The sequence below is a fragment of the Odocoileus virginianus genome, chromosome 17 (genome assembly GCF_023699985.2).
Source record: "Odocoileus virginianus isolate 20LAN1187 ecotype Illinois chromosome 17, Ovbor_1.2, whole genome shotgun sequence".
Classification (NCBI taxonomy): domain Eukaryota; kingdom Metazoa; phylum Chordata; class Mammalia; order Artiodactyla; family Cervidae; genus Odocoileus; species Odocoileus virginianus.
This window is the reverse complement of record NC_069690.1, coordinates 31,141,989-31,169,823: the sequence shown is the minus strand read 5'-3', so window position 1 is coordinate 31,169,823 and position 27,835 is coordinate 31,141,989. Positions and strand designations below refer to the sequence as shown.

At 50.3% G+C, this 27,835-nt stretch overlaps 1 protein-coding gene across 3 annotated transcripts; it reads left to right on the top strand.

Moving 5' to 3' along the window:
- On the top strand, positions 1-27,835 carry PMP22 (peripheral myelin protein 22). 3 transcript variants are annotated; one of them, XM_020878124.2, is made up of 5 exons: positions 1-150; positions 4,303-4,419; positions 5,604-5,703; positions 20,131-20,271; positions 26,519-27,835. In XM_020878124.2, the coding sequence occupies exons 2-5, from the start codon at positions 4,342-4,344 to the stop codon at positions 26,680-26,682; spliced, it is 483 nt and encodes a 160-aa protein (XP_020733783.1). In that variant the 5' UTR covers positions 1-150; positions 4,303-4,341; the 3' UTR covers positions 26,683-27,835. The 3 variants fall into 3 exon arrangements, with proteins under 3 accessions (XP_020733783.1, XP_020733785.1, XP_020733782.1); XM_020878126.2 differs by lacking the exon at positions 1-150 and adding an exon at positions 2,568-2,736 and having other exon boundaries at positions 4,308-4,419; XM_020878123.2 differs by lacking the exon at positions 1-150 and adding an exon at positions 2,569-2,736.

The window sequence follows — 27,835 nt, the reverse complement described above, 5'->3', positions numbered from 1 at the left end:
GGCGCATTTCGGGGATCCCGGTGGGAAGCAGCAGGACTAGACCTGCCAGCTGCTGGTGTCTCGGCTGCCCTGTCCTGGGAGGGGCCTGCCTGACACGCGTCTGAGTGCCAAGAGAGCCGCGTGGAGGAAGGGGTGACCCTGTTTGGCCTGGTGAGTTGTCCTGGCAGACTGTGCCTCTGGATGGTGTGTGCTCGTGATTTACAGAGCACTTGCTGCCCAGCTCCACGCCCTGCAAACCACAAATGGAAAGGATCGCAGGGGAGACAGCGCGTGTGTGTTGGAAATGACCAGAGAATCCGAGGGTTTCTAAAATCCTTGGCTAAGAGCTGGATATACACTCTGGCTGGGGAGGCCAGAAGGGCCCTCTGGAAGCACCTAGAAACTCCGGCACATCCAGAGTTGAAGGGAGGAAGGGGACCAGACATGCCTGCTCTGATGGAAAACAACTCCACGCACACGGCTGGCAGGTGACCTTGGATTGTAAGCAGGTTGGGGAGAGGCTTCCACTTCTAATGGAGCCCCGGCCGGGACCTGGGTGTGGCCGAGCTGGTGACAGCGCCCTAGGTGGCGGCATTTGTCTTCCACAGCTGCGAGCTGAGTGGGTAGGAGGCAGGCGAGGGGCAGTGAAGTGACTGATTGACAGGGATGGGTGGGTTCAGATGTCCTGCAGTGTGACTATTGTGTGACCTGGTTAATGACTAAAACCTTGGGTGCAAAGGAAAGGAAGAAATGAGCTATACCTTACCATGTGTGCACTTTTCTAGATGTCTATATTTCATTCAGAAGCTTAGCTGGAAAAAAAGACAAGAAGGGAAGAAAATCCTGAGTAGATAGGCTAATATTTATAAAGTGCTTAGAACAGTCCTGGGAACCTGGTGATCATGTCAATGTTGGTTTAATAAATAAAAAGTCTGAATGGCACAAAGGCAGGCAATAATTCCCAGGGCAAACCCAGCCTAGAATATGACCCAGGAGGAAAGTGATCACTCTCATTCGTTTAGTTAGTCCTTCTACCTACGAATGGGCTTTCAGTCTAGGGGGCTGATAAGCGATTTTAGTTTAGGGGGTCGGGCTTTCCTTAAAAGGTTGTTGTGAGGATTAAATGTGAAATGATAATAATAGTGACAGTTTCTTGGGTACTACCGATCCTTTATTTGGTTCCAGACACTATGCTATTTCACACACTATCTCTTTTAATCAACACCATAACCCTTTAAAATGGGCATTCTCAGTCCTGTTTGCAGATGAGAAAACTGAAGCACCCCAAACCTCAGCAAACTGATCAAATCCACAGCCCTGAGTAAGCAGGCAAATCAGGTTTATTTGAGCCTCCATGCCTAACCACTGGACCACACTGCCTCAGAGTCCTGCTAACCCACCTGCCATATCACTGGGCAGTGAACAAAAATTTCCCAAGGATTCGTCTTTTTAATCTAAGGATTTTTGAAAGACCATTGTTTGAAGAAAATTCCCAAATTATCTTTGCTTGAAGAATGTATAATTAGCCACCACAGGCAGCTGCTTTCAGATAGTAAAATAAGTAGATGGGTGTAGTTGAGTCATTCAGAGCGGTGATGTTCTGTGACACAGAGCCCTGGCAGGTGCTGGTGACTTGTGTATGACCTGCTGCGTTGGCAGGCAGACCTGCAACGCCCACCTTCCCGCTCCGCGTTCCTGCATTAAGGCGCGCTCCCAGAGCGTCTTACTCTCTTACCGGGGCGCACCCACCCTGCGCCCGGAAGGGCTATCCTCTCTCCCCGTGACGCTGGGCGGACCGCCTTCAGGCGGCTATGAATCAGCTGATTTCCCTGGCTGCTCTTCCCCCACCTCAAATGGCCAACTCCCCACCCTGTGGCCGGGGACGCCAGCCCAGACCGGGCACCAAGCCAGCAAACTCGCCTGGAGCGTACCCAGTTGTGGTCTGGATTTGCCCAGCGACCCCCGGGCGCGCTGTCCTGCAGTGGGCAACCTTTTCCCTCCTCCTCCAACTCTCCCCCAGACAGGCCCGCTAGATCCGTCCCGGGAATCCGAGGCACCTGGCGCACCGTCTGGGCTCAGACGGGATCGCGCGGGCGGGCTTGGTGCGGGTGAGCCGCACTAGGACGCCGGGGCAGGCCGGGGGCGCCAGGACTCCAGGGGAGGGATGTCTGCCTGCGCTTAAGAGCCATCTCCCCCTATCCGTGGGAGGGGCATCCAGGCTGGGCCTCCGCGTGGGCGCGGTCCGAATGCGTGCGCCTCAGACCCCGGCGCTGGGCACCCGCGGGGGCAACCTCCGGTCGAGTTTCCCACGTGGGCGGAGGGGCCAGTATATCGGTCAACTCTTGGTCTCGGTAAAGTCAGCGAAGTCAGGGGAAACGGAGGTGAGAAAGCTGCGCGGTCTGCTAGTTTCCAGGATAAGTCCCAGCAGTTTTGCCGTCATCGACTTTCTCCCGGGGCGCAGCGTAAGGCCCAGGCTGTCTCCTGCCCTCCCTCTCTCCCCGCTGCCCTCTCCCCTCCCCGAGGCCCGCCCCCCTGCACACGCTGACCCAGGGACACACCCTACTGCAGCGACGCAGACAGGGCGTTGTTCCCGTTAAAGGGGAACGCCGGGAGCCTCCCTCCTGCCCCTCGCTTGGCGCGCGTAGCCCCGCAGCGCAGCTGTCTTTGCGGACGCCAGCCGCTGAGCGGACGCACGGAGTGTGTGCCCGAGGCAGCTCTGAGGATCTCTGAGGATCGGGGACAGCTATCCTTTGGGCCGTAAGTGCTTTGGCCGGGAGAGTGGAGGAGACGGAGGAGGAATGTGGGCATCTTCCATCGACGGCGCCAGAACGCGCGGAGAAAAGGGGGCTTCGGGCTGGCGCCTTCCCCGATCGCTGGCAGAACACCGCCTGTCTGGCGTCGTTCCTGCGGGGCTTGCAAGGGTCTGGTATGGAGAGCCTGTGGGTCTGTGAACCGCCGGGAGCGCGGGTGCTGATGTCTGGATGTGGGGCAAGGGCGGAGGACTTTTCCTCTCGCTGGAGAGTCGCCTACTCGGAGACTCGCTGGCAAAGCAGTCCCTGCGGTGGACATCTTCAGGGTACAGGGTCCCCGGACCCCCCCCCCCCCCGACACACACACAATTTCTAGCTACATACCCGTTCTTATTTCTCTTGTCTCCCCCCACTCCCCCCCCGCCTCCTCGGCATGAGGAGTCACTGGATTTAATTTAAACCTTCTGGGAGACGTCAGAAAACCCTGCTTATTTCCTCTGCACGTTCCAGGGTTTTTTTTTTTTTTTTTTTTTTAAGTGTCGCTGAAGGAGAGGACGGAGGGGCCTGTGACTGGGTACTTTAAACACTGAAGTTATTGAATCGTTGTTTCTAGCCCAAGACTTTGTCCTTCAGCAGTTCCTTAAACGCAGCTCCGTCTTCGCAAACAGGCGGATCTTCCCGCAGATCAGACGCGGGATGTGAGGTGTGGGGTGAGGACCGCACCGCGGCGGATAGAAGAGGTCCTGCCGGCTCCGTGCGGCTGCACTTATTTCTGGGGGGCTCACCCCTCGCCTCACCGCCTCTCCTTCGCACGGACACTTGCTCCCCTCCAGCCAGGCCCCTGAGCGCATCGGCCGGACCAGCGCCCGGGGAGGGCAGGAGGCGCCGGCCCCAGCAATTCTCCCGGGCGGTTCTTTCCTCTTCCCTCGGCTCTGCGCCTTCTTTCCGGGGCCGCGGGCGTCTTTGCCAAGCGGTGCTGGGGTCGGGGCGGCTCCCCGGCGCGGGCCAAACTTGGGTAGAAACTCGGAGCCTAACGAAATGCGGAGCGCTCTGGGGTCTGGGGACCCGGCTCCCCGCCGCGCGCTCTCCCTCCCAGCACGCCGCTGGTATCACTGGGCCTCTCGCAGAGACCTAGGCCCCTGGCCCTGGCCCCCACCTCCACTCCACCGGGAGAGCGCTGGCTCTCCCTTATCTGCCCCCCTTCCACAAGCTGGGCCGCCCCCGGAGCGCCCGGGTGGGTGGAGACGCCCTGCAGCCTCTGCTTGGCACTCTGGAAAAACCTCCCCTCCCGGGGAGACTTCGACGTGCGTCGTGCGTACCGCTTGTTTTGTTCCAAAAGCAAAAGATGTTCGGCCCGGCGGACTGCGGGGCGGGGATGCTGCGGTCGGCTGCTGCCCTCTCTCGGCGGCCGCGGGGCGGGGTGGGCGGGCGGCGAGCCAAGCCCGGGCATTCCGAGCGCAGGACCCTCCCTCCTCTCCTCCCGCCTCCCCTCCCTTCTTCCCTCCCTCCCTCGCTCGCCCGCTCGGGCCAGTTCGCCGGACCTCACGTCCAATTCGGCTGTGTCTCCTGTCAGACCAGACGGAAACTCCGCTGAGCAGAACCCGCCGCCAGAATGCTGCTCCTGCTGCTGGGTATCATCGTCCTCCACGTGGCCGTGCTGGTGCTGCTGTTCGTGTCCACCATCGTCAGCGTGAGTGTCTGGCCGGGCAGTGCGCGCGCGGGCCGGGGCGCCCGGAGCTCACCCCGAGCTTGGCCTCCGGACCACGATTCCCGCCGCGCCCCCTCAAGTTTGCAGACTGCGAGTCTCAAACATCCTCGGGCCTTTTGCAGTTTCTGGCAATCCGCGCCTTTTCAGTAGTTTTTGAGAAAATCAGAGCGGATTCAGGGGAGGGGAGGAAGCAAGCAAGCGCTGGGCTAGATCAGCACGCAGGCCTCTCTTTAAAGAAAGTCAGTGCAGATCCAGGGTCCCCCCTACCCCCTTCCTGTGATAAGCTTGTTTAGCATTTTTCTTGATGGGGCAGGGGAGGAGGGGCGGTGGTGGTTGTCCTTGAGGAAGGAAGTGGAGAATTTAGAAAGGTCTGTTTTTTCTCCAAATGGCATCCATCACATAGGTGACTTAGTTCATAAAACGGCCTTTAGGACTTGAAACTGGCAAGTTAAAACTAGATTTTCCTTAATGGTTCATAGTCCCAGGTCTGTTTTGTGCTGTGGACAGGGCACCTTCTTAGAAAAAAGCCTTCCCCAGTACAAACAGATCATTGGGATAACTTGCATTACAAAATCAGCAAACATCCAGCTCAGTAGGTTTTAAATTTATATTCTTAAAAATGAGCCCAGACTTGGGCAGTCATGCAACTGTGGTCTTAACTTCTTAATATACAACAAGTCACAGGTATGATGTTCTTGCTTGGTTCAAAGGTTGAAAAACAATTATTTGGGGGACTGATGCGTTGATTCATCACTTACCAGCATCTTCCCAACATCTTAACTGTAGGTTGACAGGAAGTACCAATAAGGAAATAAGTTCATGGCATGGGGACTGGCACTCAGGAGATCAGGGGAGGAGAGACGGCTTAGATGCAGGTGTCCTGGCTTAAGTCCATGGCTCCTTCTACTGCCGTACACACCTTGGCACAGAGCAACTCATATTTGTGAGGTTCTTTTCCACTTACAAAGTGCTTTATACTTGCAAAGTCCTGGCCCTCCCCTGGACAAAAGGCTTGGGTCAGAGCACCACCTCTCCCCTTTCTCTAGCACCGTGGGCTCTGGCTGGACAGTGGATGAGGCTGCTCTTTGCCTTGCCTTGGTCTTCTCCCTCCCCCTCTCTGTCACTCCTCACTGCCTCTTCTGACTTACTGCATCTGTTCTTTCTAGCAATGGATGGTGGGCAATGGACACGCGACTGACCTCTGGCAAAACTGTAGCACCTCCTCGATGGGCGGTGTCCAGCACTGTTTCTCGTCATCAGCAAATGGTGAGGATGGTTTTTTGTTCCACAAACTCGTCCTGGTCTGTCGGTGACATGCCTCTCTCTCCAGACTTAGAAGCACTTGTTCTTGGAAGACTCAAAAGCTAGAGCGGTGTTGCTGGGCTGGGGTGAGATGTGGCCAGGGGCTGGGAAGCCAAGATGAAAGGAGAGGGGCGGTAGCTTCACTGGCTAAGCTGAGATCTCAGGGAATTGTGCATTCTCTCTACGTGGAGAGAAGCCCTAGACCTGCCCGCCTGTTCTGCTCATCACTTAGTGTACTTCTTTTAGTGAGTGAAGAAATATGGATGCAGATAAGCAATGATGATGCAAAATCTCAGGCAGATTCTTCTGGTAGTTTTGATCCAACAAGCAAGTTTGGTTTGGTGGTGAAATATCCAGGGGTGCCCTGGGTCTTCCTGGTGCAGTGATTGAGGGGCTGTCCTAGGGATCGATGGGCCCCTTTTGGTCTCCAGTTACAGGACTTCCTCTGGGTCCTGGGCCTCAGTGATCCCATTTAGCCATCAGAGCTGTAGAGTGATTCCTTGTTGCAAGCTGGGGCACTGACACTGTTTGCACACCCCCAAGCTGAGCCCTGGGGTATTTTTACTCTGTCTTCAGCATCTTTGCTTGTGAGATGTTGGAAACCGGGCTTTCTTGGGTTCAGGTTAAAGAGATTATTTGGCAGCGGAAGCACAGCCTTAGATCCTTGCAGTATCCAGAGGGAAGGAGGGCTCAGCAGGGACTTGGGGTCTGTGAATGTAGAGAGGCAGTGACAAATATGATGCAGTCTTTTTGGTGGCTGGGAAGTGTCTGGTGGCAGTGTGGACCCTGGCAGGGGCCACAGTGCCTGGTGTTGAGAAAACAGTGGGCCAGGCTCTTCACAGTCTCATGGTCCAAAGGATGTGTCCTCAGCCTGGACATGAGGTTTCAGTGTGGCCACAGCTGCCCCTTGATCAGATATTTCTGTGGAAGATGCTGTAGCCAGTGAGAGAAATCATTTCAGATGCAGTTGAACCAAGCAGGCAGGGCAGTGGCCATTGGTTCTGGCTTCTCACAGTCCAGTTTCACTGCTGGACTTTCCTTCTCTGGGCTGTGTACCCAAATTGTCCCTGAAGCATCACTAACCAAACATCTCTAACCTCAGCATAAACAGAAACTGCTACAAGTACTCAAGGAGGATAGCCAAGCAGTAGAAAACACTGTTTTATGAGTCTGCTTTCCTGGGGGCAAGAAGAGAGAGATCCCAGCCCTTGTGGAAGGGAGCAGTCCTTAATTCTTTTCTCTGAGTCTGTGAAGGATATTGAATTAAAACCACTGCGTGGTGAGTTGGTAGCCAAGTAACTGACACCCTCAGGAGTGTCTGAGCATGTGGCCGGAGCACTGCTTGGCCCGAAAGCCACAGCATCCGGTGTCTCCTGGGCAAGGTCTGGCTGAAGTTCCCTGAAAGGTTGAGGATGGGAGGTGCTCTGCTCCCTACTGACACCTGGTGGCCATGCATGGTGACTCCGCCCACAAGGGCTGGCTTTCCCTGAGACCCCGGGTACCCACTCACACCTCCCCCAAGTGGTGTGTGGCCATGTGGAGTTGGCAGCGGATTCTACACTCACAGGCCCGGAAGGGGCAGTTTTGGCAGGCATGTTCCAACCCGGCTGGGTTTCAAGAGGGATGAGTCGGCAGAGGAGCAGGGATCTAAATTGTCCTGCAGCAGGGCAGCGATGTTCGGGTACTGCTGGCCTGCCTTCTGCATCGGCCACGATAGGTTAGGAATGGCTACTGTACCGTCCTCCCAGCAGCTACCAAAGATGCATCAGTGTCGTTTCAGTTGGGAACTTCCCATTGCTCAGCTGGCTCTTTGTGTTCAACTTCATCTTCTTGGATTTGCTGACAGTGACCTTGGAGTGTTTCATCTTGGGTCTTTATCCAGATCCACATTGTGGCTTTCCTGGGGTGGGGAGTTCCAAGATCCTGCTTCTCCCCTACACCTGCCTTCTCGTCTCTCCCAGGAAGGGCATTTTTGAGGAGTTCTGGACAAGCTGTGTTTGTTTGCACCTGAACTTCTAAGTAAGATGTTCCCATTTCAGCTTCCCCGGTGGTCAGTGTCTCAGTATCTCTGTTCTTCTAATGGGTCAGCTTGTGTTACAGTCTAAGCTCTAATGGATTTGAAGCCACTAGGCCTCCTTTGCCTTTTGGATTGTGTTTAACCATTTCTGTGCCACACAAGAGGTGAAAAAAAGCATAATTAAGAAAAAAATTAGACTGCTTTTACAGATGAACCCTCTTAGTCATAAACCAGTCACCTTGGTTTGTATTTGCTCTTAGAATGTTTCAAACATACCTTTTATTTAAGTCATTGAAAGTAATTTGTTGTTGATACTTGTTTGTGAAGAATATGTCAGCAAGCTTGTTATGTGAAAATACGTTGGTTTACATGACTTGCTATTTTTTTTGAAGGGGCATGTCTTTGTGTGAGTGGTGCTGGAGCCCTGCACCTCTGCAGGGCTTCATTCTTCTTTTTTTTCTCTTATATGAATGGTGCTTGTTACCACATTGACTGCATGACAGTCAAACATCTGTGTTACATAGCTGGAAGGAGACATATTAGATTTTCCTTGAACTCCCTCTTTGTATTAGAGTTGGTTTTAGATTTCTCACTAAATGCCCTCAACTTTGTCTGCTTTTCAATTATCTAAATGCATTTACATACATTTAAAATATAAATCCCTGGCTCTATCCTGATCCTGGCTGCAGGCAGAGGTGAAGGAGGCCAGTGAGGGAATATTTATCATGACCTTGTTTTGAGTGCCTCTTGGCCCAGGGCCTACAAGGACTTATAGACTCTGGACTTTGGCCTTGATGGTCCTGAGCTCTGTGAGGAGTCAGGAGATCACTGCGGGGGGATGAAGACAGCACAGGCCAGATGCCCGAGGAGTCGGGGCAGGCAGGCAGAGCCCGAGTTCAGGGGAGGAAGTGGAAGGCAGGTCTCCTGTGGGAGGTGGGATTTGATCCATCCTCCAAAGGATGGGCAGGATTTATATAAACACAGGCAAGGAGGAGGCAGTTCCCTGTTGAGGCAATGACATGACCTAAAGCTAGGGGAAAGGCAATGGGGGGACGCATTAGATAAAGCAGCTAGCATTCTGGTTGGGATTAAGATTGACCCCATAAAACAAAATATCTTTAAATGGTAGTGACTTAAATAAGATAGCTTATTTCTCTCTCTTTCAAAATAAGTATGGAAATAGGCAGCCTAACATAGATATGGTAATTCCAAGAAACTGTCAGAGCCCTAGGCACTTTCTACCTCATTTCTTTGTCTAATCCTTATGGAGCAGACAGCTGCTACAGCGCCAGCCATTTCATCTCTGCTTCAAGCCACAGAATAGAGAAAGGAGGAAGAGAAGAATGTGTCCCCCTCCTTTTTAATGAAACATCTTCAGATAGACCACACACTTCTGTTTTTGTCTTTTCCTGGAGGTCAGTCACAGAGCCACACCCAGTGTCAAGGGAGGCTGAGCATGGAGTCATTTGACTTTATGGGATGCATGACTTCTTAATTCACAGAAATTTAATAGCAAGCACCTCCCAGTAAGCCTGGCGTGAAACACTTCTCTTCAAGGCTGTGACTACCCCCGGTCCATACCCAGTCGTACTCTGACAATAGCTCTGGTGTGTCCTATGCTGTTTCAGAGTGGAGCCAAATTACTTTAGGATTCTGCAAACAGTCCATCTCTGCCGTGTCCTGGGTCCCCGCAGTAGCACAATGACCCATGTTGGCAATCGGACCGTCCTTCGACTTCCTTCTGTTTCTCTCTACTTCCCCAGTCATTAACAGCTTTTACTGTTTCATGACGTCTGTTGAATCCTTGTTTCCTCCCAGTCTGGTCCTCTCTTCTGACCTCCAGACCAGCCTGGCCAGTCACCCACTGGACAGTTCTGCTGGGATGTCTCAGAGGCGTCCCCAAACCAGCCAGCCTCCGTCCTCCTCCACCCAGTCTCCTCCTTTGACAGTTTCCAATATTTTAGTGGATGCTGTCTCACCGTCCAGTGAGCTTCACACTCAGAGTCTGCCTTGGATGTGTCTCTTCTTGCTCCTCAGAATCATCCTGGTCCCACTGGTCACTGGTCATCCCCACCCACATTGCACCAGGGCCACTGCAGCAGCCTCCTTACTCCCGATCTTTCTTAATTGTTCTTCCTTTTGTACACTGAATCCAGGGTGATATTTAAAAATACAAACCTTGTCATATCACTCTCAATTTAAAACCTCTCGGAGGTCCCTTTGGTCTTCATCTTCAGGTGAACATCTTTGCTAAGGTCCATATGTCTACCTGAATGATCTGCTTCTGTTAAACCTCACCCCATCTCCTCTCCCCTTCATCTAGGAATTTCAGCCTTCTCTCACTTCAGTGATCATGGACTTCCTGCCTCAGGATGTCCCCTGTCCTCCTTTCTCCCTTTTCTCCCCAGTCTCCTCCCTTCTCTCCTGTGTCCTTTCATGCAGGACTATTCACTGAACACCTGTCTTGCAGAAGATTCCGCTGCAGACACTTAGGGTGCCAGTGGATGAGAGCTTCCATTTTACTGAAGATCAGTAAATAAATGATCTTTACTGGTAGATCCATCAATAAATGTGGGTAATCAGGAGGCAGTGATAGGAAGGAGGAGGAGAATAAAACATGGTGATGTGAGGGATTGGGGTGGGGAAGGAATGACCTCTTGAGGATGACCAGGAAGGAGTCAGCCACAGGGACATCAGTGGGCAGATTCCAGACAGTGGGGCTCCCAGGGACAAGGTCCCTGGGGTGGGAAGGAGCCTGGCAAAGTCGATGGGCAGAGGACACAGGGGATGGAGAAGCAAGCCAGCCTGCAGGGCCTTCTAGATCCCAGGGAGGGCTCTGGGGCGTGTGGATGGGGTTCTAAGTTTCCTGATTTCATTTAGACCTGCTCTGTCTTGTATACATTTCTCAGCTGTTCTGTTCTAAGTTGGAGTAACAATCCTGTGCCTTTATAAGGCAGAATATGTCAGAAATCTTACAGAGTGGAAACCCACCTATCTATTTCCAGCAGTAGCAACCTCATGGCCAGCAGTAGGTTGTGGCCAGCCTTAGAGCAGTCCTTTGGATTGAAAGTCAGAAAACAATAAGTCTGGCCAGTCTCAGGAGCCCCTCACTGACTTGAGCACTCTGTGTATGCTGGGACTGTATCTCCTATGATTGCCAGGTTTATCTTGTTTATCCGTTTGGTGGCATCACCATTTCGGCAAGGACATCAGACCATTTCCTCATCTGTGGCTCAGCTTTTGGTCAACAATTTTAAAAACACAGGAGGCCCTCTGCACTTAGGGGCTCATGTTTTGCAATTTAGCATCTTTGTGGCTCCTTGGGCTAACCCACAAGCTCTGCCCCAGCAGTGCCTCTGGATTCTACACGCCCTTGCGAGATGTGGAGGTCCTGGCAGGCAAGGGAGGTGTGCAGGGGTGGGATGAGGCATCCTGATGCTGATGTTTCAACCCTTGGAGTCTCTCATCAGATGCCAGCACCTAGGAGTAAATTCAGAGGCTTGTGCAGACCTGTGTCTCACCATATGGTGCTGGATGCTCAGTCTTTGCTTTTTAAAAAATGTAAATTGCTTTCCTGGGATTTTACCAGTGTTGAGAAAGCATCCTTTGTAGTTCAGAAGCCGGGATTGGCCATAGGGTGGCTTGAGGGCATGGATGTTGGCTTTTGGTGCCCAAGAAAAGGATGCCTGGCAGGAAGCCTTCTGATATGCGCTCCTCAGCACACACGTAGATTCTGACGCTGGCAGGGGCTCTAAGAGGTCATCAGACCCATCTGCCTGCCCCATGTCACTCACTTCAGACCCCCCTGCAATGAGCATTATATGCTCATCCTACCAGTGATGGGGAACTCACTACCTTTCAAGAGACTCCCTTTCATTTCGAAGAGCTAACAGATTGGTCCATTCATCCATTCTTTAACTAGACTGAGCATGTGCTAGGTACTGGGCACTCTTCCAGAAACGGAGCTGATGGAGCTGAACGAGAAATACCAGTCCCTGCCCCAGTGGATGGAGCTCACAGTTACTCGAGGGAGACGGAGGAAAGACAATGAATGAGTCACTGTGGGCAGTGGACAGTGCTTTGCAGGAGAGGGCCAGAGCAACGAATAGTAGGTCGCCATTGGGGAGGAAGCAGCTGGTCACGGAAGGCCTCTTCCTGCCAGAGTCACGTGGACAGAGGCTTAAAAGATGGGAGGGACCAGCTGTATGAAGAACCACCGGAGGAACATTCCAGGAGGTACCGGAAAGGGCCAGCTCCTTAGGCAGGGAGGAGTCTGGTGTGTCCACCAGTGCTGGGCTAGCATGACTGAGTGCAAGGCTGCAGGTGGAGAGGACAGGCTCTGATGCTGAAAAAGCCAGGCTGGACATACGGAAGGGTCTGGAGCAGAAGGGGGGTGTGATTTGATTTGTGTTTTGAAAACGCATTCTGGCTGATACATTGAGAAGGTACAGTGTCAGCAAAGCACTTGGATTTAGGAATCTGTGGCTCAGGGTAGACGTCTGGGATGGACATTCAGATTTGGGGTCTTCGGTGTCTGCAGGAGGGTATTTAATGTTTTCAGGGGAATTGATGAGAGGAGAGGCAGGAGGAGCAAGGGGTCCAGTGTGAGTCTTGTGACATCTGGTGGCTGATGGGGGCAGGAAGGAGTGGGCAGAAAGGTTGGGGAGGAGGGGCCCATGATGTAGAGGGGGCAAACTGCTGTGGGATACTGTCATTAAGATACTACTTAGCTGTGAGACTTCCCTGGTGGTCCAGTGGTTGGGCCTCTGAGCGCCCATTGCAGGGAGCATGGGTTTGATCCCTGGTTAGGGAACTAAGATCCCACATGCTGTATGTATAGTACAGCAAATAAAAAAATAAAACAACTTTAAAAAAAGAAAGAAATCACTCAGCTGAGGCCACGTCAGTCCCCTAAATTTTCAGTGGTTTCTGGTTGTCTTCATTCATACCTGGAGAGTTGGACCTCATCCTCAAGGTGTCTAAATCCCTGTCGTGTCCCTGGAAGCTGTGGTTTTATCTTCCGGGGTCTCCCCTTCTCCAGGTGGTGCTTCCTCCTTGCAGTGACCTTTCTGTTGCTGGTGAGAGTCCTCTGCCCCCCATCCCCGCCTATGTTACGTGTTGTCTCTGCTGGCTCATGGTTGGCCTGGCAGGTAGATGCACAGAGAGCGGGGGCTCTCTCCTGTGGCCACCCCATTACTTCTCCTCCCTGCCAGGCTCTGCGGATGCCAAGCCTAAAGAAAGGCTGAAGGATCATTTAACTCCTTAGATTTCAAACATGCTTTTGAATTTCCTGGGCTTCCCTGGTGGCTTAGACAGTTGAGAATCTGCCTGCAAAGCAGGAGACCCAGGTTCAATCGCTGGGTCGGGAAGATGCCCTGGAGAAGGGAATGGCTACCCACTCCAGTATTCTTGCCTGGGAAATCCCATGGAGAGTGGAACCTGGTGGGCTACAGTCCATGGGGTTGCAAAGAGTTGGGCACGACTGAGAGACTAACAACATTTTGAACTTCTCAGCACCCCAGTGGATGGGCACCAGGAGTCCCTGCTTTTCTGCACGGGATCTGCCTCTCACAAGCTGGTTACCTGGGGCAAGTGCCCTCATGGCCTAATAGGGTGACTGTGGAGGCAAGACCTGGGGTGGTTGCCCATCACGTCCCATGCATCCTGAGTCCTCTTCCCATTCAGGATATAATTGTGACATGGGGGGATCTTGAGTGGACACCGCCTTTGAGCTGGGCCTTGGAAATTGGGTAGAACTTCAGTAGGTATGGGGAGAGAGGAGAGTGCATGGTTTACTGAGTTTGGTAGGCTAGTGGCTCTTAATTTCCATGATGCTTTGGACAGAAGGCCTCTGATTGTTTGCATATGGAGAATGCTTTTTAAACCCAAAGATCCTGAACACCTCCCTCCACCAAGCGTCCCCTTCTTCTCTGTACATCCCCTACCTCTCCTGGGCAATTGAAATGTCTTTCTCCTCTCTTCCTTTCTGAAGTCACTGTCTGTGGCCAGACTCCACATGTTCAAGTGTTCTTGACAACACCTACACAAGGGGTTCTCTGATCAATCAATTTGGAAAAGACTATTTAAAATCTACTCAGGCTATTCTTTTTAATGGTAAGACTTTTCAAAACCTTGAGTACCTTACTGTATGTTGCAGTGTCCAAGGAGGGACGTTAATATACTTGACCATGGAAGCCACTTCCTCTGTTTCTGTGTGTGTGTGTGTGTGTGTGTGTGTGAGGTGGCTCAGTTGTCTGATTCCTTGTGACCCCATGGACTATAGCCTACCAGGCTCCTCTGTCCTTGGGATTTCCCAGGCAATAATACTGGAGTGGGTTGCCATTTCCTTCTTCAGGGGATCTTCCTGACCCAAGGATCAAACTCACATCTCCTGCATTGGCAGGTGGATTCTTTACCATGGCACCACCTGGGAAGCCCTCCATTTTTCTGTTTAATCAACAACAATTTTGGGGGACACACAGCCTAATCTGACCCTCCTGTTACTAGAGTTTTCCAACCAGGGAATGGAGGAAGCCTGAAATAGCTGGACATTTTCAGTAACCTCGGAACCTCAATGACTGTATTATATTCCCTGTTCCAGTCTGAAGACTAGTGGGAATAAGACTGTTGGTGTCAAACCACACCTATAAATTAGACTCTGGAACAAATTCCTCTGCCCACGAGGGCGCCTCTTGGTCAGGAGGGCAGTTAAGAGTGACAGTGTCAGGTGCAGCCTGAGCGCCTGGAACATGAGTTCACTCATCGTCAGCCAGAGGTTTAGCTGGAGTTGAAATGTCACCCAGGATTTGAGTTGAAAGAGCCTCTTCCTCATCCTTGTGAGCTCCCGGCCAGGGTCTGTGGGCTGAAAGACCCCATATGGCTTTCCCCTCTGGCTGCATCCTTGTGGGTCCCAGGGAAAGTGGACCTGGGGCCCAATTTCAGAGCTCCCAGCTGGGTGGGATGGGAAGAAGCTGGAACCCTGGGCAAGGACCACTCGGTCCCTGCTCAGGCTCCTGCCAGTGGGCAAAGCAAACATACAGCAAAGTCCTCCTGGATAGGATGGAGGCTGCTCGCAAGTCAGCAGCCTCTGGAATGGCATCCATCCCAAGAAGGAAGGAAAGTGGCAATTTGTGGGATGTCAGTGGGGAGGGTGCCAGGTAGATCCATGGTAAAGAATCCATCTGCCAATGCAGGAGACGTGGGTTTGATCCCTGGCTTGGGCAGAACCCTTGGAGAAGGAAATGGCAACTGGCTCTAGTATTCTTGCCTGGACAATCCCATGGACAGAGAAGCCTGGAGTGCTACAGTCCATGGGGTTGCAAAGAGCCAGACACAACTGAGAGACAAAACAACAACAATAACAACAACAGTGGGTAAGGAGGTTAGCGGGTGGGTCAGCTGCTTTGAAGACGGCCCAGCATTCTGGACAAGGGCGGCTCTCACTCCCCCAGTGGTGATTCACCCCAATGGCTTCTTCCTCCTGGCTTGGCCTCCCCAGTTCATGCTCTGACTCAACTGCCACTGCCCTTCCTTTCACTCTTGATGGAGTCAGAGAGCTTTTGTGAATTGCCAGAGTGGGACTTGAGGTTGGGGGGGCAGGCACTCGGGTGTGGCTCTAGGCTGGGAGGAAAGGAGGCAGAAGAACGCAGAGGGGCCGGTGCATTGAAGAGGGCTGCAGCCTCCCTGAGCCCTTTGCTTGCCGGCTTGTTGGCCCTGGGCTAAGAATACAGCTGAGGGGGCAGATGTATTTCCTTCATAGCTTAGCTGCTGTGGCGGTAGGAATCTGACCTTTGGTCATTGGGCATCTCCAGCTTTCCCTTCTGTGGTGGGGAGCAGGTCTCTGCTGGCCGCCACAGACTAGCCCACGTCAGAAAGCTGTCAGCAACCCTATTACCTGACAGGCTCGTCAGAACAGCAGGTCTGCGAGGAATTCGGGGGTTTTTAATTCCCAGGCTTGGCAACAACGTTGGAGGTTAAAATGCTGTCACTGGGCATTCCACAGATAGTTGCCGGGCACTGAGCAAGGCCTGGAGAATGACCGTGGGTGCTGGTCATGGGCTCTGCTAATGACCCTGAACTTGCAATTTGAGAGAATAGAGTATCACTGGCCTGGGGCTTGGGTAGAAGTTCAGATTTGCCACCTGGCCTGTTGGCCTCACATTAATTTGACTTTGTATAAAACAGGACTGCAGTGGACAGCATTTTCCTCTGCATCCCGGTCTCTCCACTCTAATCACTGCTTTCCGTACACTGGATGTATTTGGCTATAGCAGAGGTTGGCGTCTGATGCAAAGAGCCGACTCATTGGAAAAGACCCTGATGCTGGGAACGATTGAAGGCAGAAAGAGAAGAAGGTAGCAGAGGGTGAGATGGTTGGATGGCATCACTGACTCATTGGACATGAATTTGAGCAAACTCTGGGAGACAGTGAAGAATAGGGAAGCTTGGTGTGCTGCAGGGGGTCACAAAGTTGGACATGACTTAGTAACTGAACAACATCAACAGAGGTTGGCAAGCAATGGCCTGCAGATCCAGTTGGGTCCACTGCCTGATTGTGTAGATAAGATTTTGTTAAGGTGAACAGGCCACACCCACTCATTTACATATTAAACGAGGCTGATTTTGTGCTAAGATGGCAAACTTTAGCAGTTGCCGTGGAAACCATATGACCTGAGAAGCCTAAACTATTTATAGTTTGACCCTTCACAGATAATTTGCCAACCTCTGTGCTGAAGCTCTCATAGGAACTGGTATCAGAATTGTATTGAAATGGGCTCTGCTCTCAAGTGGCATTCTGGTTGGCACCCTATAATGGCTTATATGGACACAGTTGTCCACCTTATTCCTTGGTGTGGCACAGATAAAGATATCCTAAGGACCCCCTCCCCACCCTCCACCATAGTCTACAGCGACTAATTTACTCTGCTCCTGAGCTCAGCCTTTTAATGGGGCTATTTGTATTGTACAGAGCTTTTATATCAACATTCTTATTTGATCATTACAGTCCTCTGAGGTAGTTGGTCCCTCTTGTTAGCCAGTTAAGCAGGGGGTACCCAGGCCTGTTTTGATGGAGCACATGGCCTAGCCTGGCTGGGGCCACAGCCTGAAATTTTAAGGTACATACTGTCAGTAGAATTCCTTGCTGAAGAAAGGTTTACTTCTCATCTTGGTTTCTTTATCCAAGGGATTATCTGGAATAGTCTTTTAACATTTCCAAATTTATTTTGGCTGGTTTGTTTTGAATTTCTACTTTCTGTTTTTCTTTAGTTATATTTACATCCTGTGTGCTTTCTTTTGAGATTTATTGAGGTTTTTTTTTTGTTGCCTACTGCGTAGTTGGTAAGACTGTCCCATGTGTGTTTGAAGATTTTATCATCATCACTATAGAGACATAAAATAATGTATATCTTATCATATTTTTGATCTACTTGATTTACCTATTCTGAGAGAGGTATGCTGAAGTCTCCCACTGTGCTTTTAGCTGTATCAGTTTCATCTTATACTTCAGTCATTTGTTGCTTTATATTTTTTCCAGGTCACACTGTGCACAGAGGTTTATGACTCTTGTTTCTTTATGATAAACTGGACATACCATGAAATATCCTATGAAATATCCCTCTTTGGCCATCTTCATCTTTTTCAGTTTGAATTCCAGTTGTCTGATGCTATTATTACTATATCTTTTTGTTAATATTTGCCTGGTGCCTCTTTTAAAAAACATTTTAACTTTTAGCTATTGTTGGTTTTAGGTATATCTCTCTTATCAGACTCTAGATAGGAATTACATAATTCAGGATGGAATTCTACATCTTATAATGATTTACATTACTGTGACTGATAATATAGTTGAATTTATCCTCCTTTCATCATGTATGTGTGTTATTTATTGTGCTTCAGGTTGAAAACTTTCTTCTTCAACTTCGTATTCCCAGAGCGCAAAACAGTAGATTTTTAGCCAAGGCCCACTGAATAAAAACTTCCTTGATTCCTTAACTCTGATTTGATTAGAGAACTAACTTATGGAAAATTAACTCAGTTGTAATGAGGTTGGCATTAAAATTCAAGTTCCTGGTAAAATTTAAGTTTTGAGAAGAATTTAGTGACATTATTAAATTAAATTTAATAGTGACATTAAATTATTAATATTTAAAATTATTAAATTTAAGAGACTTTTCCTATTGATGTAGTTTTAACTTGTATGATTTTGAGTTTTCTCTAAATGTGAGGCCTGGCAGAAGTTTCTGTTATTAATGAGAGTGGAGGTAGAGACTAAGGAAAAGATCACAGAATTGGAGAAAGAAATCTAGGATGTTGCCTGCACCAACTGTGCACCTTCTAAGGGTGTGCCTTGAAGGACATTCCCCATGATCTCTGTTTTAGTTCTATACTTAGTTCTAGATTTATTTTTGTGGCTCAGATTTCTTTATGTTTCCAGCTTCACCTACCAGACTGCTGGATAATTGCTTTATTCAAAATGTAGAGACTTCCCTGGTGGTCCAGTGGCTAAGACTCCATGCTCCCAATGCAGGATGCCTGGGTTTGATCCTTGGACAGGGAACGAGATCCCACGTGCTGCAGCTGAAGATCCCACATACAGCAATGAAGATCCCAGTGCAACCAAATAAATAAATTAAAATAAATAGTAAAAAGATAATATTATGGCGGCAGTAGCTTTGTTGCAGACTGCTCCTCCAGAAGAACCACTGCACTGGGTGTGAGTGAGTGAGTGAGTGATAGTCGCTCAAAGTGAAGGTCACTCAGTCATGTCCAACTCTTTGCGACCCCATGGACTGTAGCCCATCAGGCTCCTCTGTCCATGGAATTCTCCAGGCAAGGATACTGGAGTCGGTTGCCATTTCCTTCTCCAACTATACTGGTTAGAGTGGTTCAATGAGATATAAAAATGAAGTCAGGATGGCTCACAGCCCATTAGATATCCTTTTCTAACCTTAATAGACAAAGAAATTGCAAAGATTAAAAAAAGCATATGGTCCATCAAGGTAGAAAGAACACCAGACTAGAACCAAGGGCCTCCCAACCTTGGCCATGCCAATGGGGCTCATTCGAACATCTCCGGAAATCTCTCTCAGTACAAAGGGCCTCGGTTAGCTGATCCCACAGGCTTCTTCCAACTCTAAAATGCTTCCAAAAGATTCTTCCAATCTTCCACGAAACTCTAGTTACAGTTGACCTAATCAGCATCCTTAAAATTCTTCTATGAACTACTTGCAACTCAAACCAGTGTCATCTTCGTGAGGTACTGATGATAAGCCATCCATATTTCACACTTTTTTCTACTGTGCTAAGCATAGGCATGTATTTTTCTAAGTCACTGCACATTAGTCTGTTCCTGACTGTGGAGGAGCAGACCCTGGGTCTCCTCTAACTGATCTTCATTATTTAGAGCAGCACCCATCCCCAGGATTCTTTGGCACTTGGAAGGAGGGAGGCAGGAAGGAAGGATGACAAGGACCCTGGAGGTCTCCAGGGGGAACCTGGTGGGTTCCTGTCTCTGATGCCAAACCCAGGTTTTTGCCTCTTGTTGGTTCCTTCTGGAATTGACATTCATTTGTAGTAGATGGTGAACTACAGAGTTCTCTTCCTTGCCTGAATTTCAGTTGGACACTTGGAGATTTGATCTAAGGCTGGTGGTTCAGCTAAGATAAGGAAGTGTCATCTGTGCTCCTATCTGATGACCAGACTGAGCGCTGACTGCTCTGAGATGAGCTGGGAACAGACACAGTGTGGCTGAGCGAGTGGTTCATAGCTAAATAAAGCATACTCTTCCCATCAGCATCGTCTTCCAACTTTCTGCAAAATTAGTCTTGGCTCCAACGTCATTTTCTTCGTCCCAGCCGTCCCCAGGATCTGTCTGACTCCTTGGGGGATGCTGACATTTTGAACGGTGGTTTGTAACTATTCTCAGAATCCAGGGGCTCCAAGAAGCCGTTCAAACCCCCTGAGGACAGAGAGAGAGAGGAGGCAGAGGGCAGGGTTCAGAGCCCCTTGAACACAGGCGTATCTGTGTAAGTAACTCATTTGGCTAAAAGACTGGAAGGAAATTTAATATATTTTAACTTGATTTTAGCTCCTTGTGGTGGGACTGAGTATTTTCCGACAGCCTTTTCTTAGAATGTCTACAATTAAACATGTATTAATACCTCTTTTTTTTTTTCCTCCAAAAGAAAGCATGAACTAAAGAATGACTTTTGAGAGTGGGAAAGTGAATAGCTTGAGTTTCATTCAGAAGAGGGCAGCTGTTCCTGCCTGGGGGTGGGTGTGGCTTTCTGCTGCCCAGGCCACGCCCCGTGGCAGAGCCCCGCCCCCTGGCTGGCCAGGGCTGCCTTTACTTAACCCCGTGTCTCCTCCCCTAGAATGGCTGCAGTCTGTCCAGGCCACCATGATCCTGTCCGTCATCTTCAGCGTTTTGTCTCTGTTCCTGTTCTTCTGCCAGCTCTTCACCCTCACCAAGGGCGGCCGGTTCTACATCACTGGGGTCTTCCAGATCCTCGCTGGTAAGTTGGAGAGGACCAAGTCCCCCCGGGGGCTGGGCTCCCCAAGACTGCAGGCAGGATGGTCAGTCAGGGGGGCGTGGCTCCGGAATGACTGACGTGCGTGAGTCCGCCCCCTGGATGGATTTCATACTGCACAGGGGTGTGTGTGGGTGTGAGTCTGGGAACTCTCCATGGAAAGGGGTGCATGGGGAATAGGACTTAGGGGCTCTGGAAGGAGGGTCCCTAACCGTGGGAAGGAGCTACAGTCCAGGATGCATCCTCGGAGGTAAATGTTGAGAGTGTCCATAGAGCAGAGGCCAGTCTTGAGGCTGGATTTCTGTAGCTCACATTGTGTGCCCTGGGAAGCATCCCTGCTCCCGGGTGGAAATGGCCAGGATGTACTGCCCAGATTGCTCTAGGGTGCGTGTCTCCCTCTCTAAGCGGTGGTGGAGCCACCTGCCAAATCTCTCTCCTTTACTCCGGCCCCTGGAGTCCACTGGGCTCCTGTTTACTGGCATCTTCCTTTTGTGTAACATGTAATGCACGGTCAGTTCCAGACATGGGGCCCTGACACCAAGGTCTGCTCTGCCCCCTCCCTGAACTGCCTCGAGCAACCCCCGTCGCACAGGTTAATCACACGGTCTGTGTGCAGAGCCCTAGATGTGACGCCTTCCCGCTCTTGTCTCTGGATTCTGGCCCTTCTCTCGCTTTATTGCCTCTTATCCTTCTGTCCATCGATGACCAGCTGACTGAGTCCTCAGGGCACCAGAGAGACATAGGAGGTGGATGTGGTGGATTCTGTAGTCCAGGCTAATAACCCACAAACCCTGTATGTGCTGGAGTACATCTGGGGACTGTGAAGTATTCTCAATTCTGACCCTTGATTGGGCAGTGAGTAGCATCTCTTGTTTAGTTGCTGGATCCCAAGCAGTCATTGGAGGGTTGAAAACAACCCACATGTCCCAGATGGATGGATGGGTGGGCAGGCAGATCTCATGGCTTATGCAGGGCTGTATGACAAGACACAGCCTGAAGTTTGACGTCGATGACCCTTTTCTAGAAGACAGAGAGTCCCTTTTCTTGGAAAAAGGAAGTAAACTAGAAAACTGCTTCTCTTCAAATCCCTAAATACAGCAGGTCAATGTGCACAGTTTAGAATTTCAAAATCAAATAGAGCTTGGCTAGTTGCATAGGTTTCATTATACCAGCTAAGCTTCTCAGGTGTTGCCAGCGCTATTAAATTACTAATTCTGCCATGAGAAATCATTTCTGGGGATGTTAGGAGCAGTGACCATCAGTCACCCCATTTCCAGAAGTAACAGAGAACTAGGATGTATTTTGGGATTTCTTTTTTGGCTCCCTATTTACCATTTGATATCAGAGGTTATCATCTCCTTTGTATCAGTGACTGTGTCCTCAAGAAAAAGGGACACAGACCTAGGAAGCAGAAGTTTCATAAAATATTTATATTTGCTCTATACACTCTTGTTATGTTACTGATAAATAAGCTAAGACTAGGAGAGGCTACATGAAAGTGCAGCTCATGCAAGGACCCTGGGATGTCCCCACTTCCTCCCATCCCACATGGAATGAATATATTTAGAGATTCAGGATCCACTTCAGTTTTTAATGAACACAACATCCAAGACAGAAACTGCTTTTTATGTGATCTTTCATTGAACCTGATTGACCATGGAAGATGAGTTCAAATCTACATCCTTTTTGATCTCCAAGTTCCCAAACATCTGTGATGAATGAGTCTGTGTCAGAACTAATGAGTAGTCAGACTGAAAACATCAGATAGAGTGACCTTGCTACTGTTGAAGGGGCATCTCAAGGCAGGGAGTATGTTATCTTTTTTCCTCTGAGGTATTTTAGCTTAAAATTCTCTAACAATGTCTTTTTAGCAAGGTCATTTTCAGTCAAAACTAGAGTCCAGAGATGAGTACTTCCTTGCAGCCCGAATACTCTTAGGCATTGAGTTTTTCTAATCTAAAGTTTATTTATTCATTCCTATTTGTTTCACCATTTGGATTCTTCTCCGAACTCAGTCCAAGCTGTTGGGTACTCTGCCACGAAAACCTCTGAATTTAGAAGCACTTGATTTGTTCTTGCATTATCCCTTCCAAATCTAGCTTCTTATCTCTCATGAGACTTCATTTTCGGTTATTGGTTTGTCAGCTTAGCAGTCCATCTGTGAATAGGAAGTTACTGAATTAGAAATGTTGATCCAGAATAGCAGTTGTATTCTATACGTCTAAGAGTGTTCTGTGTTTGTTCCCTCTGGGCAGAAGAACGCGAGAGCTGGTCTAAGAAACTTCAGCTTTCTAGAATGTTGCATTTGAACTTGCTGAATCATCTTTCCACTCCAGTTGGGATCTAAGAGAGTGGGGACTTCCCTTAGAGATTTCGTGACTTTCAGCATCTGACAACCCTGCTCTTGTGTGTTTCTCATCTCATGATCAAAAGGATCCAGTAACTAGGGAGGTTGCAGACAGTGACTACAGTCATGCAATTACAGGATGCTTGCTCATTGGAAGGAAAGCTATGACAAACCTAGACAGCATATTAAAAGGCAAAGACATCACTTTGCCAACCAAGGTCCATCTAGTCAAAGCTATGGCTTTTCCAGTAGTCATGTATGGATGTGAAAGTTGGACCATAAAGAAGGCTGAGCACCAAAGAATTGATGCTCCTGAACTATGATGCTGGTGAAGACTCTTGAGAGTCCCTTGGGCTGCAAGGAGACCAAACCGGTCAATCCTAAAGGAAATCAACCCTGAATATTCATTGGAAGGACTGATGCTGAAGCTGAAGCTCCAATACTTTGGCCACCTGATGTGAAGAACTGACTCGTTTGAAAAGACCCTGATGCTGGGAATGAGATAGTTGGATGACATCACCAACTCAATGGACATGAATTTGAGCAAACTCCAGGAGACAGTGAAGAACAGAGGAGCCTGGCATGATGCAGTCCATGGGATTGCAAAGAATTGGACACGACTGAGTGAACAACAACAGCAACAAACTAGGGAGACAGTTCGGGGAGGGTTGTTGGTGATAAAGGTTGGTGATAGCCCGAGAAATTACCCCTAAATATCAAGGAACAAATCAGAAAAGCAAAAACAGCCAAGCAGTAAACAAAAAGAAGAGTAGACCGGAGTGAGGAAGGAAGGAGAAAGTAGGAAGTAGGTCCACAGTCGTGGGGTGCAGTCCACAGGCAGGTCGGCCACCGTAGGCAAGGTCCACTCAGGGCAGGGCAGGTGCTTCTTCAAACACTGCAACCTGTTGGGTGGAAGCCCCCAGAATCCGCTGAGCATCCCTGGGGCTGTGCAGTTGGAGGGTCTCTGTGGAGCTTCCTGTTGGAGGGCCTGGCTATGTGGACTCCAGACATGCACGTGAGTGTGCAAGGAAGGCAGGTGAAAGGTGTGTGGAGCTCTTCCGCTGGCTGCAGACCTGGGAGCCGTCTCTGCCTGGCACTGCCTGTCTTGCTGCATCATCCCTTCTCCACTTATAATAAGCTGAGAGTCTCACCTGTAAGAACTATCTTTCCTTGATTACATATTTCTCAGTTCGGCTGTTTCCTGGAGACGTTTTGAGAGGCACCCTGTCATCCTCTTTGGTGCTTCTCAATCTTAGCTGCACATCAGAATCACATTTTTTTTTTAAAAGGGGGTACTTTTAAAAAGGGCTTTCCAGGGGGCTCAATGATAAAGAATCTGCCTTTCAATGCAGGAGACGTGGATTTGATCCCTAGGTTGGGAAGATCCCCTGGAGGAGAAAATGGCAGCCCATTTCAGTATTCTTGCCTGGAGAATCCCTCGGGCAGGGGTGCCTGGCAGACTATAGTCCAAGGGGTCACAAAGAGTCGGACACAACTTAGCTACTGAACAGCAACAAAAGGGCATTTAGAATAAAAAGCTGGGGGAGGAATAAAAACCCAGGGCCGTTTCTGTTCTGAGTGGTTTGAATTCGGAGACCACGTTTAGAAACGCTGCTTCTGGGTGATTCATCCCAGCTGTCATCCTGGCCGGGCCAAGATGGGCATCTAGTAAGGCTGGAGGGTGATGTGTGAGGCTGCAGGGTCACTCGGAGGCTGAGAGTGGAAGGAGGGACAGCGGCTTATCTATTCCACGGGAACCTTCATAAATGCATCACCACCTACTGGTGGCTGAGAACGTGAGCCACAGTCCCCTTACGGGGGAAGTGTTTGTCTTTTTGGGATTCGTGTATGTCACTGCCTGCTCTGTATTCCTGGGCACGTCTGTTGCTTTGCACACAGACAGCCTCGTAATGATATATTCCCTAAAACATCAGTCTCCCGACAACGATAATTAACAAGTGTGTCTCTTCTTGTTGGCTTTGCAAGTGCATAAACTTATGGCTTCTTGAAGCGAAGCACAAATTCCTTTACTTCTGAGATTCTCCCAGGGCGTATGTCATATAATTAAGCCATCGACTCAGTCACTGCACTTGTGCGTCCTGTTTCTCTCGCCCCTCCTCCCCCCAGGTCACAGATGGAGTGTTTTCCCTTTGCTGTTTTCTGTTTGCTGGGGAGTTCTGGGCCCAACTGGTCCGCACAGGTGTCATGGCATTTCTCCATGCTGGGTGGACATGGGCCCCATCTGGAAGCCCTGCCAAGGGGGTGGGCACTGTCCTACCCTTCAGATGCTCTGTTTAAACCTCCCTCTCCCTTGGTCAGGCCTCCCCTTTGAGAGCTCTGCCCTCATTAGGAGGTCAGACAATGAATTAGCACACTGTTGAGGTGAGCCATAGACCTCAAGGCAAATACGGTGTGTCTCCAGCAGGTCGACACTGCAGTTCCCCTCCATGACAGTTCACCAGCTATGACATCCCCATGGACTCAGCTGTCTTTGCATCTCCCGGGCTTTCAGGAGGTAGAAGGTCCTGGAGCTGACCCCCCTGGGGTCCCAGGCCTGCTGTGTGGCTCTCTCAAGGGGCGGAGGGGGGGCAATGCAGTGGGAGTCTCCTCTCTCAGACTTGCAGAAGGACAGTCTTATCGGGGTGCTGAACGTGACACATTCCCACCTCTGCACTTTGTTCAGACAGAGCTACAGTGTCCAGTGAAATAGCCCAAATAGCACTGAGGTTAGATGTAGGTGGTCCGGCCTAGGGGGCCCCGGACCCACAGGCATCCCACATGCTTGCTGGACTCATAATAGAGTCACTCAGAGCCTGTCAAAGCCCCTGTGTTCAGGAGGGGACAGAGTGGCCTTTGTGCTGCTGGGGCTGGGGCGCTGACCTCACTGGACCCCTCCCCGCAGGGATGCTGACCGTCCTCGTGGGCAGGGACCGTCACGCTGGAACTTGCCTGCTGCGTGAAGTCCCAGGTGGAGGTTTTTCTTGTCCCTTCCACCCCAGAGGCTGCATGGTCAATGAAACAGGGGTGGCCTGATCAGCCTGCCCATCTGAGACCTTCTTACCTTCATCTGGGCTGCAGACCAACCTTGGGGGACCATGGGGAGTCGAAAGGGACCCAGCGCCATGAAGCTTGTCCGTGACAGCCTCCTCTCTTGGCTGTGTCCTTCCTCTTGCGTTCCTCCCCCCACCACCCTGCTCCTCCCCATGTGTTCCTCTGTCTGCCTAGCGGTGCTCACGGGCGTCGTTGCCCTGTCTCTGATGTAGTGACCCTGCCAAGGGGGTCAGCACAGCCTTCTGCCCTGCGCTTGGCGTGAGTCCCACTCAGATAATGATAAAGTGTCACTTTCCGTGGTTTCAGAGACTGCTCCCACCCGTCTGTCGAGTGCTTCCCAGCTTCCAGGGGCTCCACAGCCAGCCATCCTTGCAAAGAGATGGACGGGCATCTCTTGCCACCTGAATTCTCGCTGGTGCCCTCGTGTTGACTGGCCATGGGTGACAGTTAAGGGAGATGCGGCAGGAGGAGGCTGAGGGGCCTGTGACCTGGGTCAGGCGGACTGGACGCAGAGAGAGACTGTTGCCTGGTTCCTGTATCTTCCTGTTCCTCCTCGCAGTTCTGGGTCTGGTGGCAGATTCCTGCCTGAGATGGACTTGCCTTCCCTCCCTGCAGCCTACATCCATCTCCCTAAGAAAGAGAGAGGGGTGCCCTGGTGTGTGTGTGTGTGTGTGTGTGCGTGTGTGTGTGCAAGTGTGAGGTGAGCTGGAGTCTGGGGGAAGAGCAGAGTGGGTGGGGGAGGTGCCCGGGGTCTTGGGGAGTCTGGGTTGGGGCTGGCGCAGGGTCCCTGCCCCGTGACCCCTCCTGCTCCTAACTGGTCCCCCTCCTTCCCAGGTCTGTGCGTGATGAGTGCGGCATCCATCTACACGGTCCGGCACCCAGAGTGGCATTCCACCTCGGACAACTCCTACGGCTTCGCCTACATCCTGGCCTGGGTGGCCTTCCCCCTGGCGCTTCTCAGCGGTGTCATCTATGTGATCTTGCGGAAGCGTGAATGAGGCCCGGGGATGGGACGGCCCAGGCTCTGAGCTCACGTGGGGAGGGAGGAAGCAAACCAGAAGCCAGGAAAACAAACAAAGAAACGAGCTAGCCAAAAAACCCAAACTCAAACCAAACCAAACAGAAAGCAGTGCGGGGGGCGGGGGGGTGGTTAGTGTTGATTGAAGATGTATATAATATCGACGGTTTATAAAACCTATTTATAACACTTTTTACATATATGTACATAGTATTGTTTGCTTTACGTGTTGACCATCAGCCTTGGGTTGAACCTTAAAGTAGCTAAGGAACTTGACATCCTAACCATATAATCAAGCTCAGTTTTTTTTTTTTTTTCATTTTTCTTTGTTTGTTTTGCCCAGAAAGAAAGTAAGCCCATCAATGCCCCTTCCCTTTCATCTGAAAGAAGTTACCTCCCTCCCACTCCACCTTATTTAGGAAACCAAAGTGTGGGTAGAAACCCTGGATGGCCCAAAGCCTTTAACTGTGGGTGGCCCGCTGTGTGACACAGACATGTGCTGCCCATGCCTCTGTGTGCAGCCTTACCTGCATTCAGCAAAACCCCCAAACTGGAGCCCTCGGAGGATAGTGGCTTGTGGCCTTGGAATCCTTGCCCTGGAGAGGGCGAGGTGTCCCAGTCACGCGTCTAGGTTAGAAATCGGTGACAACAAACCTACGAAGTGGTGCTATGTATTTACCATTCCTTACGATCACTAATCATCTAAACGCCTCACTGGAAATTCAGTTAACAATTTTACAACATAAAGTCGAACGGAGACCTGAATAATTCTGTGTAATATAAATGGTTTATAACCGCTTTTGTACCTGGCTAGGCTGCTATTATTACTATAATACATAACTACGCACCGCCTTTATCACTCCCACATTTCCTTATGGTCGGAGCATCCGGACAAGCTTCTAGACCCCTGGGACGGCGGGATCCCAGGATGCAGCGGAGTCTAGACTGTCCCCTGCCTCCAAGGACTGTCTGGCAATGACTTGTACTGGCCACCACCTGTAGATGTATATACGGGGCCCTTCTGATGCCAAGACTCCAGACCTTGTTTTTTCCCTCTTTTTTGCTTTGCTTTTTCTGATTTTATACCAACTGTGTGGACTAAGATGCATTAAAATAAACATCAGAGTAACTCA

Bases quoted from the DNA above. Each gene is read 5' to 3' on its own strand.
- PMP22 (XM_020878124.2), top strand. From the start codon at position 4,342: ATGCTGCTCCTGCTGCTGGGTATCATCGTCCTCCACGTGGCCGTGCTG. The intron at 4,420-5,603 runs GTGAGTGTCTGG...TGTTCTTTCTAG, and splicing joins TCGTGTCCACCATCGTCAGC to CAATGGATGGTGGGCAATGG. The intron at 20,272-26,518 runs GTAAGTTGGAGA...CCTCCTTCCCAG, and splicing joins GGTCTTCCAGATCCTCGCTG to GTCTGTGCGTGATGAGTGCG.